This window comes from Carcharodon carcharias, chromosome 34 (assembly GCF_017639515.1).
Source record: "Carcharodon carcharias isolate sCarCar2 chromosome 34, sCarCar2.pri, whole genome shotgun sequence".
NCBI lineage: Eukaryota > Metazoa > Chordata > Chondrichthyes > Lamniformes > Lamnidae > Carcharodon > Carcharodon carcharias.
Window position 1 is genome coordinate 13,634,463 of NC_054500.1, and position 18,218 is coordinate 13,652,680.

An 18,218-nucleotide genomic window follows, 5' to 3' on the forward strand; every position below is an offset into this window, starting at 1 on the left:
CTCTGAGAGCGTGTCAGTATTTACAGGGGCTCTCTGAGAGGGTGTCAATAACTACAGGGAGTCTCTGAGAGTGTCACTATTTACAGGGGCACTCTCAGAGTGTGTCAGTATTTACAGGGGGTCCCCAGGGACTGTGTCAGTATTTACAGGAGGGTCCCCGGGTAGTGTGTCAGTATGTACAGGGGGTCCCCGGGGAGCGTGTCAGTATTTACAGGGGGTCCCCAGGGCGTGTGTCAGTATTTACAGGGGTTCCCCGGAGAGTGTTCAGTATTTACAGGGGCTCTCTGAGAGTGTGTCAGTATTTACAGGGGGTCCCCGGGGAGTGTGTCAGTATTAACAGGGGCTCTCTGAGAGTGTGTCAGTATTTACAGGCAATCTCTGACAGTGTGTCACTATTTACAGGGATTCTCTGAGTGTGTCAGTTTTTATAGGAGCTCTCTAGGAGTGTGTCAGTATTTACAGGGGCTCTCTGAGAGCGTGTCAGTATTTACAGGGGCTCTCTGAGAGTGTGTCAGTATTTACAGGGAGTCTCTGAGAGTGTGTCAGTATTTACAGGGGGTCTCTGAGAGTGTGTCAGTATTTACAGGGGCTCTCTGAAAATGTGTCAGTATTTACACGGGCTCTCTGAGATTGTGTCTGTATTTACAGGGAGTCTAAGAGTTTGTCAGTATTTACATTGTGTCTCTGAGAGTGTGTCAGTATTTACAGGTTGTCTCTGAGAGTTTGTCAGTATTTACAGGGGCTCTCTGAGAGTGTGTCAGTATTTACAGGGAGTCTCTGAGTGTGTGTCAGTATTTTCAGGGGCTCTCTGACAGTATGTCAGTATTTCCATCTTGTCTCTGGGAGTGTGTCAGAGTGTGTCAGTATTTACAGGGAGTCTCCGAGAGTGTCAGTATTTACAGGGAGTCTCTGGGAGTGTCAGTATTTACAGGCTGTCTCTGAGAGTGTGTCAGTATTTACAGGGGCTCTTTGAGAGTGTGTCAATATTTACAGGGGCTCTTTGAGAGTGTGTTTGTATTAACAGGGGCTCTTTGAGAGTGTGTCCGTATTTACAGGGGGTCTCTGAGAGTGTGTCAGTATATTCAGGGAGTCTCTGAGAGTGTGTCAGTATTTACAGGGGCTCTCTGAGAGTGTGTCAGTATTTACAGGGGGTCTCTGAGAGTGTGTCCGTATTTACAGGAGATCTCTGAGAGTGTGTCAGTATTTACAGGAGGTCTCGGGGAGTGTGTGAGTATTTAGACGGGGTTTCTGAGAGTGTGTCAGTATTTACACCGGGTCCCGGGGAGTGTATCAGTATTTACAGGGGCTCTCTGAGAGTGTGTCAGTATTTACAGGGGTTCTCTGTGAGTGTGTCAATATTTACCGGGGCTCTCTGAGAGTGTGTCAGTATTTTCAGGGGCTCTCTGAGAGTGTGTCAGTATTTACAGGGAGTCTTTGAGAGTGTGTCAGTATTTACAGGGAGTCTCTGAGAGTGTGTCAGTATTTACAGGGGCTCTCTGAGACTGTGTCAGTATTTACAGGGAGTCTCTGAGAGTGTGTCAGTATTTACAGGGAGTCTCTGAGAGTGTGTCAGTATTTACAGGAGTCTCTGAGAGTGTGTCAGTATTTACAGGTGCTCTCTGAGAATGTGTCAGTATTAACAGGGGCTCTCTGAGAGTGTGTCAGTATTTACAGGGGCTCTCTGAGAGTGTCAGTGCTTACAGGGAGTCTCTGAGAGCTTGTCAGTATTCACAGTGTGTCTCTGAGATTGTGTCAGTATTTACAGGGGCTCTCTGAGAGTGTGTCAGTATTTACAGGGGGTCTCTGGGGGTGTGTCAGTATTTGCAGGGAATCTCTGAGAGTGTGTCATTATTTACGGGGGTCTCTGAGAGTGTGTCAGTATTGACAGGTGCTCTCTGAGAGTGTGTCAGTATTTACAGGGGCTCTCTGAGAGTGTGTCAGTATTTAAAGGGGCTCTCTGAGAGTGTGTCAGTATTTACAAGGGCTCTCTGAGAGTGTGTCAGTATTTACAGGGGCTCTCTGAGAGTGTGTCAATATTTACAGGGGATCTCTGGAAGTGTGTTAATATTTATAGAAGGTCTCTGAGAGTGTGTCAATATTTCCAGGGGGTCTCTGAGCGTGTGTCAGTATTTACAGGGAGGCTCTGGGTGTGTGTCAGTATTTACAGGGAGTCTCTGAGAATGTGTCAGTATTTACAGGGGGTCCCCGGGGAGTGTGTCAGTATTTACAGGGGGTTTCGCGGAGTGTGTCAGTATTTACAGGGGCTCTCTGAGAGTGTGTCAGTATTTACAGGGGCTCTCTGAGAGTCTGTCAGTATTTCCAGGGAGTCTCTGAGAGTGTGTCAGTATTTACAGGGGCTCTCTGAGAGTGTGTCATTATTTACATGGGCTCTCTGAGAGTGTGTCAGTATTTACAGGGGCTCTCTGAGAGTGTGTCAGTATTTACAGGGGCTCTCTGAGAGTGTGTCAGTACTTACAGGGAGTCTCTGAGAGTGTGTCAGTATTTACAGGGAGTCTCTGAGAGTGTGTCAGTATTTACAGGGGCTTTCTGAGAGTGTGTCAATATTTACAGGGGTTCTCTGGGAGTGCGTTAGTATTTACAGGGGCTCTCTGAGAGTGTGTCAGTATTTACAGGGAGGCCCTGGGTGTGTGTCAGTATTTACAGGGAGTCTCTGAGAATGTGTCAGTATTTACAGGGGGTCCCCGGGGAGTGTGTCAGTATTTACAGGGGGTTTCGGGGAGTATTTAAGTATTTACAGGGACTCCCTGAGAGTGTGTCATTATTTACAGGGGCTCTCTGGGAGTGTGTCAGTATTTACAGGGGCTCTTTGAGAGTGTGTCAGTATTTCCAGGGAGTCTCTGAGAGTGTGTTATTATTTTCAGGGGATCTCTGAGAGTGTGTCAGTATTTCCAGGGAGTTTCTGAGAGTGTGTCATTATTTACAGGGAGTCTTTGAGAGTGTGTCAGTATTTACAGGGGCTCTCTGGGCGTGTGTCAGTATTTACAGGGTCTCTCTGAGAGTGTGTCAGTATTTACAGGGAGTCTCTGAGAGTGTGTCAGTAATTACAGGGAGGCTCTGGGTGTGTGTCACTATTTACAGGGAGTCTCTGAGAATGTTTCGTATTTACAGGGGGTCCCCGGGGAGTGTGTCAGTATTTACAGGGGGTTTCGCGGAGTGTGTCATTATTTACAGGGGCTCTCTGAGAGTGAGTCAGTATTCCCAGGGTGTCTCTGAGAGTGTGTCAGTATTTACAGTGTGTCTCTGAGAGTATGTCTGTAATTACAGGTAATCTCTGAGAGAGTGTCAGTATTTACAGGGGCTCTCTGAGAGTGTGTCAGTATTCACAGGGGGTCTCTGAGAGTGTGTCAGTATTTACAGGGAGTCTCAGAGTGTGTCAGTATTTACAGAGGCTCTCTGAGAGTGTGTCAGTATTTACAGGCGCTCTCTTCGAGTGTGTCAGTATTTACAGAGGCTCTCTGAGAGTGTGTCAGTATTCACAGGCACTCTTTGAGAGTGTGTCAGTATTTACAGGCACTCTTTGAGAGTGTGTCAATATTTACAGGGGCTCTTTGAGAGTGTCATTATTTACAGGGGCCCTCTGAGAGTGTGTCAGTGTTTTCAGAGGGTCCCCAGATGTTTTGTTTGTTTATTCATGGGATGTGGGCTTCGCTGGCTGGGCCAGCATTTATTGCCCATCCCTAATTGCCTTGAGAAGGTGGTGGTGAGCTGTCTTCTTGAGCCGCTGCAGTCCATGTGGTGTAGGTACATCCACTGTGCTGTTAGGGAGGGATTTCCAGGCTTTTGACCCAGCGACAGTGGACCGCAGCCAATATATTTCGTGAGTGAATATGCCAGAGGGGTAGCTGGAGGGTTGTGTCAGTGGGGATCCTGGGAATGATTCAGTGTTTGGGGTGCATGGGGTTCCAGCGAGGATGTGCATTTACAGGGTTCCAGAGAATGTATCACTCTTTGCGGAGAGTGGTTTGGAATCTGTCATTTTTTTCAATCAGCCCCGAACGGTTGAGATGTACAATGTTAAACTCTCTGTTTAATTTGCAGGATCTCTTTAGACACCCTCAGTTTTTTGTGGAGTCAATCAGTATCACGGATATCTGTCAGGGAGAGCTGGGTGAGTGACTCAGGCCAGTTAACTTCACAGAAACCTGTCTCTCTGTGACTCTTGCCTTTCCATGTTGATCTCTCACTGCCTGTTGCACAGGGACACCATATAGCTCAGACTAGCAGGGATTTATTACTTGGAGTAAATTATTTGACTTTTCTCTCTAGGTTGTCCCTTGGTGGGGAGGGGTACAGATTAGATTAGGAAATTTGAAAATGGAGGAGTGAGTAAGGGCAATTATCCTTTAATTCTCCCCCTACTTTCCACCAACTATTGATAATTGACCGAGACAAAGATCAGAATGTCAAACTGCTCCTATAAGGAACATGCTTCTGAAGTTTAGCCTGAAGCACATTAAGGTACAGTAAGAGGGAGCTTTACTCTGTATCTAACCCCGTGCTGTACCTGTCCTGGGAGTGTTTGATGGGGACAGTGTAGAGGGAGTTTACTCTGTATCTAACCCCGTGCTGTACCTGTCCTGGGAGTGTTTGATGGGGACAGTGTAGAGGAAACTTTACTCTGTATCTAACCCTGTGCTGTACCTGTCCTGGGAGTGTTTGATGGGGACAGTGTAGAGAGAGCTTTACTCTGTATCTAACCCCGTGCTGTACCTGCCCTGGGAGTGTTTGATGGGGACAGTGTAGAGGGAGCTTTACTCTGTATCTAACCCCGTGCTGTACCTGTCCTGGGAGTGTTTGATGGGGACAGTGTAGAGAGAGCTTTACTCTGTATCTAACCCCGTGCTGTACCTGTCCTGGGAGTGTTTGATGGGGACAGTGTAGAGGGAGCTTTACTCTGTATCTAACCCCGTGCTGTACCTGCCCTGGGAGTGTTTGATGGGACAGTGTAGAGGGAGCTTTACTCTGTATCTAACCCTGAGCTGTACCTGTCCTGGGAGTGTTTGGTGGGGACAGTGTAGAGGGAGATTTACTCTGTATCTAACCCCGTGCTGTACCTGCCCTGGGAGTGTTTAGTGGGGACAGTGTAGAGGGAGATTTACTCTGTATCTAACCCCGTGCTGTACCTGTCCTGGGAGTGTTTGATGGGGACAGTGTAGAGAGAGCTTTACTCTGTATCTAACCCCGTGCTGTACCTGTCCTGGGAGTGTTTGATGGGGACAGTGTAGAGGGAGTTTTACTCTGTATCTAACCCTGTGCTGTATCTGCCCTGGGGGTGTTTGGACTCTGGATGTGCTCCATGTAGTCAGATCACTAGATTGCGCTACATCTGTGTCTGCTCTTAGGCTCAGAGTTGCTCTGGTTCTCTACTTGACATCAGCAGGTGCCGAAGGCAGTAGTGTCATAGTATTATCACTGATCTGGTAAACTAGAGAGCCAGTATAATGTTCTGCAGGCCCAGGTTCAAATTCCACCACAGCAGATGGTGGAATTTGAACTCAGTGAAAAACTCTGAGTAACGTTGACCATAAAACAATTGTCATAAAAACCCATCTGGTTCACCAATGTCGTTTAGGGAAGGAAATCTATCCTTATCTGGTCTGGCCTCCATGTAACTCTGAAGGAGGGTAATTAGGGATGGGCAATAAATGCTGGCCCAGACAGCAATGCCCACGAGCGAATTTAAAAATGATTGTAGATAACCCCTTGCTTCAGGAATATTAACAACCTTGCGTGTTGAGAAGTAACCTTTTGAATAATTGCTGTGTTAAGTTTAAACTTGAAAAAGGCAGTCAGCAGAAGGCGACGTGGAGCTTTAACGTGTTTTAGTTTTGGCCGAAAGCACATTCCATTCAACCATGAGTCTCAGGAAAGGAGAGGGTATGCATTTATGTAGCGCCTTTCACATTCCATTCAACCATGAGTCTCAGGAAAGGAGAGGGTATGCATTTATGTAGCGCCTTTCACATTCCATTCAACCATGAGTCTCAGGAAAGGAGAGGGTATGCATTTATGTAGCGCCTTTCACATTCCATTCAACCATGAGTCTCAGGAAAGGAGAGGGTATGCATTTATGTAGCGCCTTTCACATTCCATTCAACCATGAGTCTCAGGAAAGGAGAGGGTATGCATTTATGTAGCGCCTTTCACATTCCATTCAACCATGAGTCTCAGGAAAGGAGAGGGTATGCATTTATGTAGCGCCTTTCACATTCCATTCAACCATGAGTCTCAGGAAAGGAGAGGGTATGCATTTATGTAGCGCCTTTCACATTCCATTCAACCATGAGTCTCAGGAAAGGAGAGGGTATGCATTTATGTAGCGCCTTTCACATTCCATTCAACCATGAGTCTCAGGAAAGGAGAGGGTATGCATTTATGTAGCGCCTTTCACATTCCATTCAACCATGAGTCTCAGGAAAGGAGAGGGTATGCATTTATGTAGCGCCTTTCACATTCCATTCAACCATGAGTCTCAGGAAAGGAGAGGGTATGCATTTATGTAGCGCCTTTCACATTCCATTCAACCATGAGTCTCAGGAAAGGAGAGGGTATGCATTTATGTAGCGCCTTTCACATTCCATTCAACCATGAGTCTCAGGAAAGGAGAGGGTATGCATTTATGTAGCGCCTTTCACATTCCATTCAACCATGAGTCTCAGGAAAGGAGAGGGTATGCATTTATGTAGCGCCTTTCACATTCCATTCAACCATGAGTCTCAGGAAAGGAGAGGGTATGCATTTATGTAGCGCCTTTCACATTCCATTCAACCATGAGTCTCAGGAAAGGAGAGGGTATGCATTTATGTAGCGCCTTTCACATTCCATTCAACCATGAGTCTCAGGAAAGGCGAGGGTATGCATTTATGTAGCGCCTTTCACATTCCATTCAACCATGAGTCTCAGGAAAGGAGAGGGTATGCATTTATGTAGCGCCTTTCACATTCCATTCAACCATGAGTCTCAGGAAAGGCGAGGGTATGCATTTATGTAGCGCCTTTCACATTCCATTCAACCATGAGTCTCAGGAAAGGCGAGGGTATGCATTTATGTAGCGCCTTTCACATTCCATTCAACCATGAGTCTCAGGAAAGGCGAGGGTATGCATTTATGTAGCGCCTTTCACATTCCATTCAACCATGAGTCTCAGGAAAGGCGAGGGTATGCATTTATGTAGCGCCTTTCACATTCCATTCAACCATGAGTCTCAGGAAAGGAGAGGGTATGCATTTATGTAGCGCCTTTCACATTCCATTCAACCATGAGTCTCAGGAAAGGAGAGGGTATGCATTTATGTAGCGCCTTTCACATTCCATTCAACCATGAGTCTCAGGAAAGGCGAGGGTATGCATTTATGTAGCGCCTTTCACATTCCATTCAACCATGAGTCTCAGGAAAGGAGAGGGTATGCATTTATGTAGCGCCTTTCACATTCCATTCAACCATGAGTCTCAGGAAAGGAGAGGGTATGCATTTATGTAGCGCCTTTCACATTCCATTCAACCATGAGTCTCAGGAAAGGAGAGGGTATGCATTTATGTAGCGCCTTTCACATTCCATTCAACCATGAGTCTCAGGAAAGGAGAGGGTATGCATTTATGTAGCGCCTTTCACATTCCATTCAACCATGAGTCTCAGGAAAGGAGAGGGTATGCATTTATGTAGCGCCTTTCACATTCCATTCAACCATGAGTCTCAGGAAAGGAGAGGGTATGCATTTATGTAGCGCCTTTCACATTCCATTCAACCATGAGTCTCAGGAAAGGCGAGGGTATGCATTTATGTAGCGCCTTTCACATTCCATTCAACCATGAGTCTCAGGAAAGGCGAGGGTATGCATTTATGTAGCGCCTTTCACATTCCATTCAACCATGAGTCTCAGGAAAGGCGAGGGTATGCATTTATGTAGCGCCTTTCACATTCCATTCAACCATGAGTCTCAGGAAAGGCGAGGGTATGCATTTATGTAGCGCCTTTCACATTCCATTCAACCATGAGTCTCAGGAAAGGAGAGGGTATGCATTTATGTAGCGCCTTTCACATTCCATTCAACCATGAGTCTCAGGAAAGGAGAGGGTATGCATTTATGTAGCGCCTTTCACATTCCATTCAACCATGAGTCTCAGGAAAGGCGAGGGTATGCATTTATGTAGCGCCTTTCACATTCCATTCAACCATGAGTCTCAGGAAAGGAGAGGGTATGCATTTATGTAGCGCCTTTCACATTCCATTCAACCATGAGTCTCAGGAAAGGAGAGGGTATGCATTTATGTAGCGCCTTTCACATTCCATTCAACCATGAGTCTCAGGAAAGGCGAGGGTATGCATTTATGTAGCGCCTTTCACATTCCATTCAACCATGAGTCTCAGGAAAGGAGAGGGTATGCATTTATGTAGCGCCTTTCACATTCCATTCAACCATGAGTCTCAGGAAAGGAGAGGGTATGCATTTATGTAGCGCCTTTCACATTCCATTCAACCATGAGTCTCAGGAAAGGAGAGGGTATGCATTTATGTAGCGCCTTTCACATTCCATTCAACCATGAGTCTCAGGAAAGGAGAGGGTATGCATTTATGTAGCGCCTTTCACATTCCATTCAACCATGAGTCTCAGGAAAGGAGAGGGTATGCATTTATGTAGCGCCTTTCACATTCCATTCAACCATGAGTCTCAGGAAAGGAGAGGGTATGCATTTATGTAGCGCCTTTCACATTCCATTCAACCATGAGTCTCAGGAAAGGAGAGGGTATGCATTTATGTAGCGCCTTTCACATTCCATTCAACCATGAGTCTCAGGAAAGGAGAGGGTATGCATTTATGTAGCGCCTTTCACATTCCATTCAACCATGAGTCTCAGGAAAGGAGAGGGTATGCATTTATGTAGCGCCTTTCACATTCCATTCAACCATGAGTCTCAGGAAAGGAGAGGGTATGCATTTATGTAGCGCCTTTCACATTCCATTCAACCATGAGTCTCAGGAAAGGAGAGGGTATGCATTTATGTAGCGCCTTTCACATTCCATTCAACCATGAGTCTCAGGAAAGGAGAGGGTATGCATTTATGTAGCGCCTTTCACATTCCATTCAACCATGAGTCTCAGGAAAGGAGAGGGTATGCATTTATGTAGCGCCTTTCACATTCCATTCAACCATGAGTCTCAGGAAAGGAGAGGGTATGCATTTATGTAGCGCCTTTCACATTCCATTCAACCATGAGTCTCAGGAAAGGAGAGGGTATGCATTTATGTAGCGCCTTTCACATTCCATTCAACCATGAGTCTCAGGAAAGGAGAGGGTATGCATTTATGTAGCGCCTTTCACATTCCATTCAACCATGAGTCTCAGGAAAGGAGAGGGTATGCATTTATGTAGCGCCTTTCACATTCCATTCAACCATGAGTCTCAGGAAAGGAGAGGGTATGCATTTATGTAGCGCCTTTCACATTCCATTCAACCATGAGTCTCAGGAAAGGAGAGGGTATGCATTTATGTAGCGCCTTTCACATTCCATTCAACCATGAGTCTCAGGAAAGGAGAGGGTATGCATTTATGTAGCGCCTTTCACATTCCATTCAACCATGAGTCTCAGGAAAGGAGAGGGTATGCATTTATGTAGCGCCTTTCACATTCCATTCAACCATGAGTCTCAGGAAAGGCGAGGGTATGCATTTATGTAGCGCCTTTCACATTCCATTCAACCATGAGTCTCAGGAAAGGAGAGGGTATGCATTTATGTAGCGCCTTTCACATTCCATTCAACCATGAGTCTCAGGAAAGGAGAGGGTATGCATTTATGTAGCGCCTTTCACATTCCATTCAACCATGAGTCTCAGGAAAGGAGAGGGTATGCATTTATGTAGCGCCTTTCACATTCCATTCAACCATGAGTCTCAGGAAAGGAGAGGGTATGCATTTATGTAGCGCCTTTCACATTCCATTCAACCATGAGTCTCAGGAAAGGAGAGGGTATGCATTTATGTAGCGCCTTTCACATTCCATTCAACCATGAGTCTCAGGAAAGGCTAGAGGGTATGCATTTATGTAGCGCCCTTTACACATTCCATTCAACCATGAGTCTCAGGAAGGAGAGGGTATGCATTTATGTAGCGCCTTTCACATTCCATTCAACCATGAGTCTCAGGAAAGGCGCGGGTATGCATTTATGTAGGCCTTTCACATTCATTCAACCATGCGTTCAGGACAAAGGAGAGGGTTTGCCATTTATGTAGCGCCTATCACATTCCATTCAACCATGAGTCTCGTCACCATGAGCCAGAAGGAGGGTATGCAATTTATGTAGCGCCTTTCACATTCCATTCAACCATGAGTCTCAGGAAAGGAGAGGGTATGCATTTATGTAGCGCCTTTCACATTCCATTCAACCATGAGTCTCAGAAAGGAGAGGGTATGCATTTATGTAGCGCCTTTCACATTCCATTCAACCATGAGTCTCAGGAAAGGGAGAGGGGTATGCATTTATGTAGCGCCTTTCACATTCCATTCAACCATGAGTCTCAGGAAAGGAGAGGGTATGCATTTATGTAGCGCCTTTCACATTCCATTCAACCATGAGTCATTCCATTCAACCATGAGTCTCAGGAAAGGAGAGGGTATGCATTTATGTAGCGCCTTTCACATTCCATTCAACCATGAGTCTCAGGAAAGGAGAGGGTATGCATTTATGTAGCGCCTTTCACATTCCATTCAACCATGAGTCTCAGGAAAGGAGAGGGTATGCATTTATGTAGCGCCTTTCACATTCCATTCAACCATGAGTCTCAGGAAAGGAGAGGGTATGCATTTATGTAGCGCCTTTCACATTCCATTCAACCATGAGTCTCAGGAAAGGAGAGGGTATGCATTTATGTAGCGCCTTTCACATTCCATTCAACCATGAGTCTCAGGAAAGGAGAGGGTATGCATTTATGTAGCGCCTTTCACATTCCATTCAACCATGAGTCTCAGGAAAGGCGAGGGTATGCATTTATGTAGCGCCTTTCACATTCCATTCAACCATGAGTCTCAGGAAAGGAGAGGGTATGCATTTATGTAGCGCCTTTCACATTCCATTCAACCATGAGTCTCAGGAAAGGAGAGGGTATGCATTTATGTAGCGCCTTTCACATTCCATTCAACCATGAGTCTCAGGAAAGGAGAGGGTATGCATTTATGTAGCGCCTTTCACATTCCATTCAACCATGAGTCTCAGGAAAGGAGAGGGTATGCATTTATGTAGCGCCTTTCACATTCCATTGAACCAAGAGTCTCAGGAAAGGCGAGGGTATGCATTTATGTAGCGCCTTTCACATTCCATTCAACCATGAGTCTCAGGAAAGGAGAGGGTATGCATTTATGTAGCGCCTTTCACATTCCATTCAACCATGAGTCTCAGGAAAGGAGAGGGTATGCATTTATGTAGCGCCTTTCACATTCCATTCAACCATGAGTCTCAGGAAAGGAGAGGGTATGCATTTATGTAGCGCCTTTCACATTCCATTCAACCATGAGTCTCAGGAAAGGAGAGGGTATGCATTTATGTAGCGCCTTTCACATTCCATTCAACCATGAGTCTCAGGAAAGGAGAGGGTATGCATTTATGTAGCGCCTTTCACATTCCATTCTACTAAGAGTCTCAGGAAAGGAGAGGGTATGCATTTATGTAGCACCTTTCACATTCCATTCAACCATGAGTCTCAGGAAAGGAGAGGGTATGCATTTATGTAGCACCTTTCACATTCCATTCAACTAAGAGTCTCAGGAAAGGAGAGGGTATGCATTTATGTAGCGCCTTTCACGCCACCAGGGCATCTCAAATCGCTTTACACCCAATAATGACAGTTCCAATTCTTTAAAGAGATGGTCAGCTGCTCCCAAACCCCCCCCCCTCCTTTGTTTTGTTCTGCACTCCCCTCACTGGCTGACCCACAGCAACAATCTGCCTCCAGCTGCCTTGCCTTAACCTTGTCCAGTCTCGAAGAGACCTAATTTGGCGAAGCAGAAGGGCCTCTGGCAAAGATTTTAAGCCCCGGCTGGGGGGCGGTGGGGGATGCTGGTGGGAGGCAGGCTGAGACGGGGGTGGTAAAATCCTGGCGCAAGGTGTGGAGCGGAAAGGGAATGGGGCGATCCCACCTGAAGGGACTGAAGCTTCGAGGTGCAAGAATTCATCAAGAAAACCAGTCACATGCAAACCTGTGGAAGACCCCCTGACTTCCACAAGTAGGGCTAACGTGGTCCAAAAAGTTCCTTTTGAAATGACAGAAGGTTTTTTTAAAAAAAACAAATACTTCATTTATTATCTGTTACAAGTTATGGGATGACCCTCGTGATTGACCATTCTTGCCTACAGTAAGATGGGAAGAATATTGAACCATTACCGAGTTAAAATATAAACAGTATAGGATTGTTCCGAATTTCACCCTGTCGCCTACACACTGAAACTACTTTCAGGAAACATGAAAATCCAGGATACTGGCATCCAACTCAACACATTCGAACAATTGCTTTAACTGAGGATTAACAGAAGTGCCCCCCCCCCCCCCCCCACCCAGGGGGGATAGTTCTGCTAGCGTGACAGAGAGAGAGTTTCGGATGAGTCTCCTGAACACTCGCAGACAGGTTGTGACATTTCCCGCCTTTGGCGATCCAAGTCGAATTATTCGATGAGTCGATGAAAGTGTTAAGAAAGAAATTATGAAAGAAGCGAAATAAATAAACCCACCATTTTGCCATAAGCGTGCAAAGCCAAAATGACAGCAAACCAGAAATACAAGTCCGTTTAATCCAGTTTGATTATAATCTCACGTTTCTAATTTTGACATAAGAAAATGAACTTCGCCTGTAAATGTCTGTGAGAGAGATTGTTTTATTTCATTCCCTATCTTGTCACTTTGTTTTACTGCGAAGAATAAAACATTTTTTTTTACTCGTTCACGGAATGTTGGCATTGCCCCTCCCTAATTACCCCTTGAGAAGGTGGTGGGTGAGCTGCCTTCTTGAACCGCTGCAGCCCATGTGGTGTAGGTACACCCACAGCGCTGTTAGGGAGGGAGTTCCAGGATTTTGACCCAGCGACAGTGAAGGAACGGCCGATACATTTCCAAGTCAGGATGGTGAGTGGCTTGGAGGGGAACTTCCAGGTGGTGGTGTTCCCATCTATCTGCTGCCCTTGTCCTTCTAGGTGGTAGAGGTTGCGGGTTTGGAAGGTGCTGTCTAAGGAGCCTTGATGAATTCCTGCAGTGCATCTTGTAGATGGTACACACAGCTACTACTATGCGTCAGTGTTGGAGTGTGTGAAAGTTTGTGGATGGGGTGCCAATCAAGTGGGCTGCTTTGTCCTGGATGGTGTCGGGCTTGTTGAGTGTTGTGGGAGCTGCACTCATCCAGGCAAGTGGGGAGTATCACACTCCTGACTTGTGCCTTGTAGATAGTGGAAAGGCTTTGGGTACTCATGAGGTGAGTTACTCGCCACAGGATTCCCAGCCTCTGACCTGCTCTTGTAGCCACAAATTTATATGGCTAGTCCAGTTCAGTTTCTGGGCAATGGTAACCTCCAGGATGTTGATAGTGGGGAACTCAGTGATGATAATGCCATTGAACATCAAGGGGTGATGGTTCGATTCTCTCTTGTTGGAGATGGTCATTGCCTGGCACTTGTGTGGTGCGAATGATACTTGCCACTTGTCAGCCCAAGCCTGGATATTGTCCAGGTCTTGCTGCATTTGGACATGGACTGCTTCAGTTTCTGATGAGTTGTGAATGGTGCTGAACATTGTGCAATCATCAGCGAATATCCCCACTTGTGACCTTATGATGGAAGGAAGGTCATCAATGAAGCAGCTGAAGATGGTTGGGCCTCGGACACTACCCTGAGGAACTCCTGCAGTGATGTACTGGAGCTGAGATGATTGACCTCTAACAACCACAACCATCTTCCTTTGTGCTAGGTATGACTCCAACAAGTGGAGAGTTTTCCCCCTGATTCCCATTGAGTCCAGTTTTGCTGGGGCTCCTTGATGCCACACTCGGTCAAATGCGGCCTTGATGTCAAGGGCAGTCACTCTCACCTCACCTCGGGAGTTCAGTCCTTTTGTCCATGTTTGAATCATGTTTGAGGTCAGGAGCTGAGTGGCCCTGGCGGAAGCCAAACTGGGCGTCAGTGAGCAGGTTATTTCTAAGCAAGTGCCATTTGATAGCACTGTTGATGACCTCTTCCATCACTTTACTGATGATGGAGAGTAGACTGATGGAGCGGTAATTGGCCGGGTTGGACTTGTGCTGCTTTTTGTGTACAGGACATACATGGGTAGATGCCAGTGTTGTAGCTGTACTGGAACAGCTTGGCTAGGGGCGCAGCAAGTTCTGGAGCACAATACTAATGCCGGAATGTTGTCAGATCCCATAGTCTTTGCAGCCTTCAGCTGTTTCTTGATATCACTTGGAGTGAATCAAATTGGCTGAAAACTGGTATTGAGATTCTGGGGACCTCTGGAGGAGGCCAAGATGGATCATCCACTCGGCACATCTGGCTGAAGATTGTAGCAAATGCTTCAGTCTTATCTTTTGCACAGATGTGCTGGGCTCCCCCATCATTGAGGATGGGGATATTTGTGGAGCCTCCTCCTCCAGTGAGTTGTTTAATTGTCCACCACCATTCCCGACTGGATGTGACAGGACTTCAGAGCTTAGATCTGACCTGCTGGCTGTGGGATCGCTTAGCTCTGTCTATCAATTGCTGCTTATGCTGTTTGGCACGCAAGTGTTATAGCTTCCCACCAGGTTGACACCTCATTTGAGGTGTGCCTGGTGCTGCTCCTGGCATGCCTCACTGCACCCTTTATTTTCTTTTCAGCTGTATTGTGGCATCTTGTCAAACTTCATTTGCCCTTTGTTGTATAACAAGGGATGTGGACTCAGGTTCTAACCTGCACTGTTCGTCAGAAGGTTTACTGCCTCCTACAGTGCATATTTTGCCTGAGAGGGTGACATTCTGCACCACAAACCATTGCTGAAGGAGGACCATAGTTTCAAAAGGGATGGACAATACTTGCCTGGGTGAGTGCAGCTCCAACAACACTCAAGAAGCTCAACACCATCCAGGACAAAGCAGCCCTGCTTGATTGGCACCCTATCCACAAACATTCACTCCCTCCACCACTGACACACAGTAGCAGCAGTGTGTGTACCATCTACAAGACGCACTGCAGCAACTCACCAAGGCTCCTTTGACAGCACCTTCCAAACCCATGACCACTACCATCTAGAAGGACAAGGGCAGCAGACACATGGGAACACCACCACCTGCAAGTTCCCCTCCAAGCCGCTCACCACCCTGACCCGGAAATGTATCCGCCATTCCTTTACTGTCACTGGGTCAAAATCCTGGAGCTCCCTCCCTAACAGCACTGTGGGTGTGCCTACACCACAGAGACTGCAGCAGCTCAAGAAGGCAGCTCACCCACCACCTTCTCAAGGGGCAATTAGGGATGGGCAACAAATGCTGGACTAGCCATTGATGGCCGCATCCCCTGAACAAGTAACTTTTTAAAAACACTGCTGCAGGTTTGATGCACTGTATAACCTGCTCCTGAATGCTCAGCTGGACCATCCTAAGTTGCCCCGAGGTCTTTCCTTCTCTCGGCAACCATCCAGTTTCATTTATCCGTCAGTTAAACTGTCAGTTGTTGAGAGTGAGAACTAACAGCAGAGCAGTGATTTAAGGAATAGCAGGCATGGACATGACAGAGCAGATCCTCCAATCACAGATTCTGACTGTGGATCTCCCCTGCAAATGGCAGCGACCATGCACTGGTCCCTCAACCCAACGTCATCCCAAGTTCCACAAAGCCTCCTTTCGTCCTATATGCAGAGAGCAGACCCTCCCTGGGGGACTGGGAAACCACCTCTTAGAGAAAGACCAAGCTGCAAATTGTTGCACTTACAAAGCCAAGTGGGCAAATAGGTGGGTTGTCAAAAAAAAACCCTCTTCTGCTGAGGGTTATTTGTTTTGCCTGAGAGCTGTGAGAAGCTATCGCTGTTGGTAGAAGGAAATGAAATTCGGGGACTGCACACCGTCAGCTGTTGCTGCGTTTCGGTTCAGGCGCAGTGTGTCTATATTGAACACATGAAATCACACCTTAGAAATGATCTCTGTTTCAATAGAGTGTCTGTAAGGAAGCGTAGTAGTACCCGGTGCCCTTGTAACCTGATGTGGTTCAAATCACGGAAATAGTTGTGAACAGTACAACTCTCTTGATGCAATCGCCACTGCTTCCATCCAGTGGAGGCTGAGGCTGTTGTTGGCTAACATTGTTCGCTGGATGCCTGCAAGTTCTTCCTTGTGCTTTTTGGTTTCTGCCGATTTGATTACCACCCTGGCTTTCCAGTGGCACTGCACAGTGTGGTGCTTTCTCATCTCTCCCTCTCTCTGTTAATTGTTAATAGGATCCAGGCCGATGGGCGAAGCCAAAACCAGGTCACAGAGCTTTTCTTTATTGGGAGGGTTTGTGACTTGTTCAGTCTCACAGCTCTCCTCCACTAACGGCTGTTGATGTTGGGTCAATTGTAATTTTAATTGTTAATTAAAGGTTGTTAATTGTAAATCTGACATTGATAGATTTTTTATGAAGCAAAGAAATGGGGCAAAGGCTGCTATACGGAGTTAGGTTGCGAATCAGCCATGATCAAATGGAATGGTGGAACAGGCTGAAGGGGTTGAATGGCCTCCTCTTAGACTACCTTAGACTCCCTCTTGTTGCAGTTGGTAAAGGCCTGGCATCTGTGAGGCACAAACATTACGATCCAGTTAAACCAGTTAATCCAGTTAAAACCCAGCTCTTTCCCCACAGCCCCACAAAATCTGCCTGAGCTGGTGCATTTGTCAAATGTATGGTGACTGTCAAAAAGTAATTAATTGGCTGTGAGGCCCTGTAGGACATCATGAGGAGGTGCAAGGTGCTATCAAAATGCAAGCTTGTTCGTTCCTTCTCTAAGGCACTGGGAGATTCTCTGAAAAGAAACAATTGCATTTATATAGTGCCTTTCATGACCACCAGATGTCTCAAAGCGCTTTGCAACCAATTAAGTACTTTTGGAGTGTAGAAACACAGCAGCCAATTAATGCACAGCAAGCTCCCACAAACGGCAACGTGATAATGACCAGGTTATCTGGGTTTTTGGGATGTTGGTTGAGGGGGGGTCAATGTTGAGCAGGGGACATCCCTGCTGTTCTTCAAAATAGTCTATGGGATCTTTCAAGCAGATGGGGCCTCAGTTTAACACCTACAAGGTAGCACCTCCAACAGTGCAGCACTCCCTCGGTACCGCATTGGAGCAGCAGCTTAGATTCTTGTGTTTAAGCTCTGGAGTGGGACTCAAACCAACAACCTTTCAACTCAAGAAGCAAGAGCCGTACCCACTGAGCCACAGCTGACGCAAGGTGGGCGGTTGTTAAGAGTGAACAGGCAACGGGGACTGAATGGAAGAAACTGTAAAGGATGTGAGAACCCATGCGGAGCCCTTAACAGACCACCTGACAGCCACAGAGATGTAAATATGGAGATCAAAGGAGTATGGAGCCAAAGCAATGCAGGTTTAATGGGGGGGGTTTTAATTTTCACGTCAACTGGGAGAAGCAGTTGAGACATGAAAGCAGCAAATTCCTGGTGTGTACTTGGTGCAACAATATGTTTGATCTAAGAAGGGTCTGAGATGGAGTGATAAACAACAAGTCAAAACTTGACAAGAAGGAGTTATCTTGCAAACAGCGAGTTTGTTGTTAATTTTGACAAGGAGAGTCACAAAGCTAGGTTTTCAACTAAACACATGGTAAAAGCAAATGATAAAAAAATTCTGACGAAGAGTCACCCGGACTCGAAACGTTAACTGTGTTCCTCTCCGCAGATGCTATCAGACCTGCTGAGTTTTTTTTTAGCAATTTTTGTTTTTGTTTTTGTTTCAACTAAACAAGGCTGACTTCACTGGAATATGACTCACTACAGCCAACTTGGTGGAACCGATAATGGGTAACCTTACAAATAGTGGGTCTTATTGAGCAGTGGACTTGTTACAATACAAGGCTAGTACACACAGAGGGAGACAGTGGCCTAGTGGCAATATCACCTAAAACTCTCAATCCAGAGGCAAAGGCTAGTGCTCTGCGAATGTGGGTTTGAATCCCACCATGGTAGTTGGGTAAAATTTA

At 46.4% G+C, this 18,218-nt stretch overlaps 1 protein-coding gene across 1 annotated transcript in view; it reads left to right on the forward strand.

Moving 5' to 3' along the window:
- The window catches only part of LOC121272554 (calpain-2 catalytic subunit-like), a 93,165-nt gene that overhangs the window by 3,544 nt on the left and 71,403 nt on the right, over nucleotides 1–18,218 (forward strand). Inside the window, exon 2 of the mRNA XM_041179204.1 lies at nucleotides 4,060–4,129. Within this exon, the coding sequence (XP_041035138.1) occupies nucleotides 4,060–4,129 (70 nt within the window). The remainder of the gene's footprint in view (nucleotides 1–4,059; nucleotides 4,130–18,218) is intronic.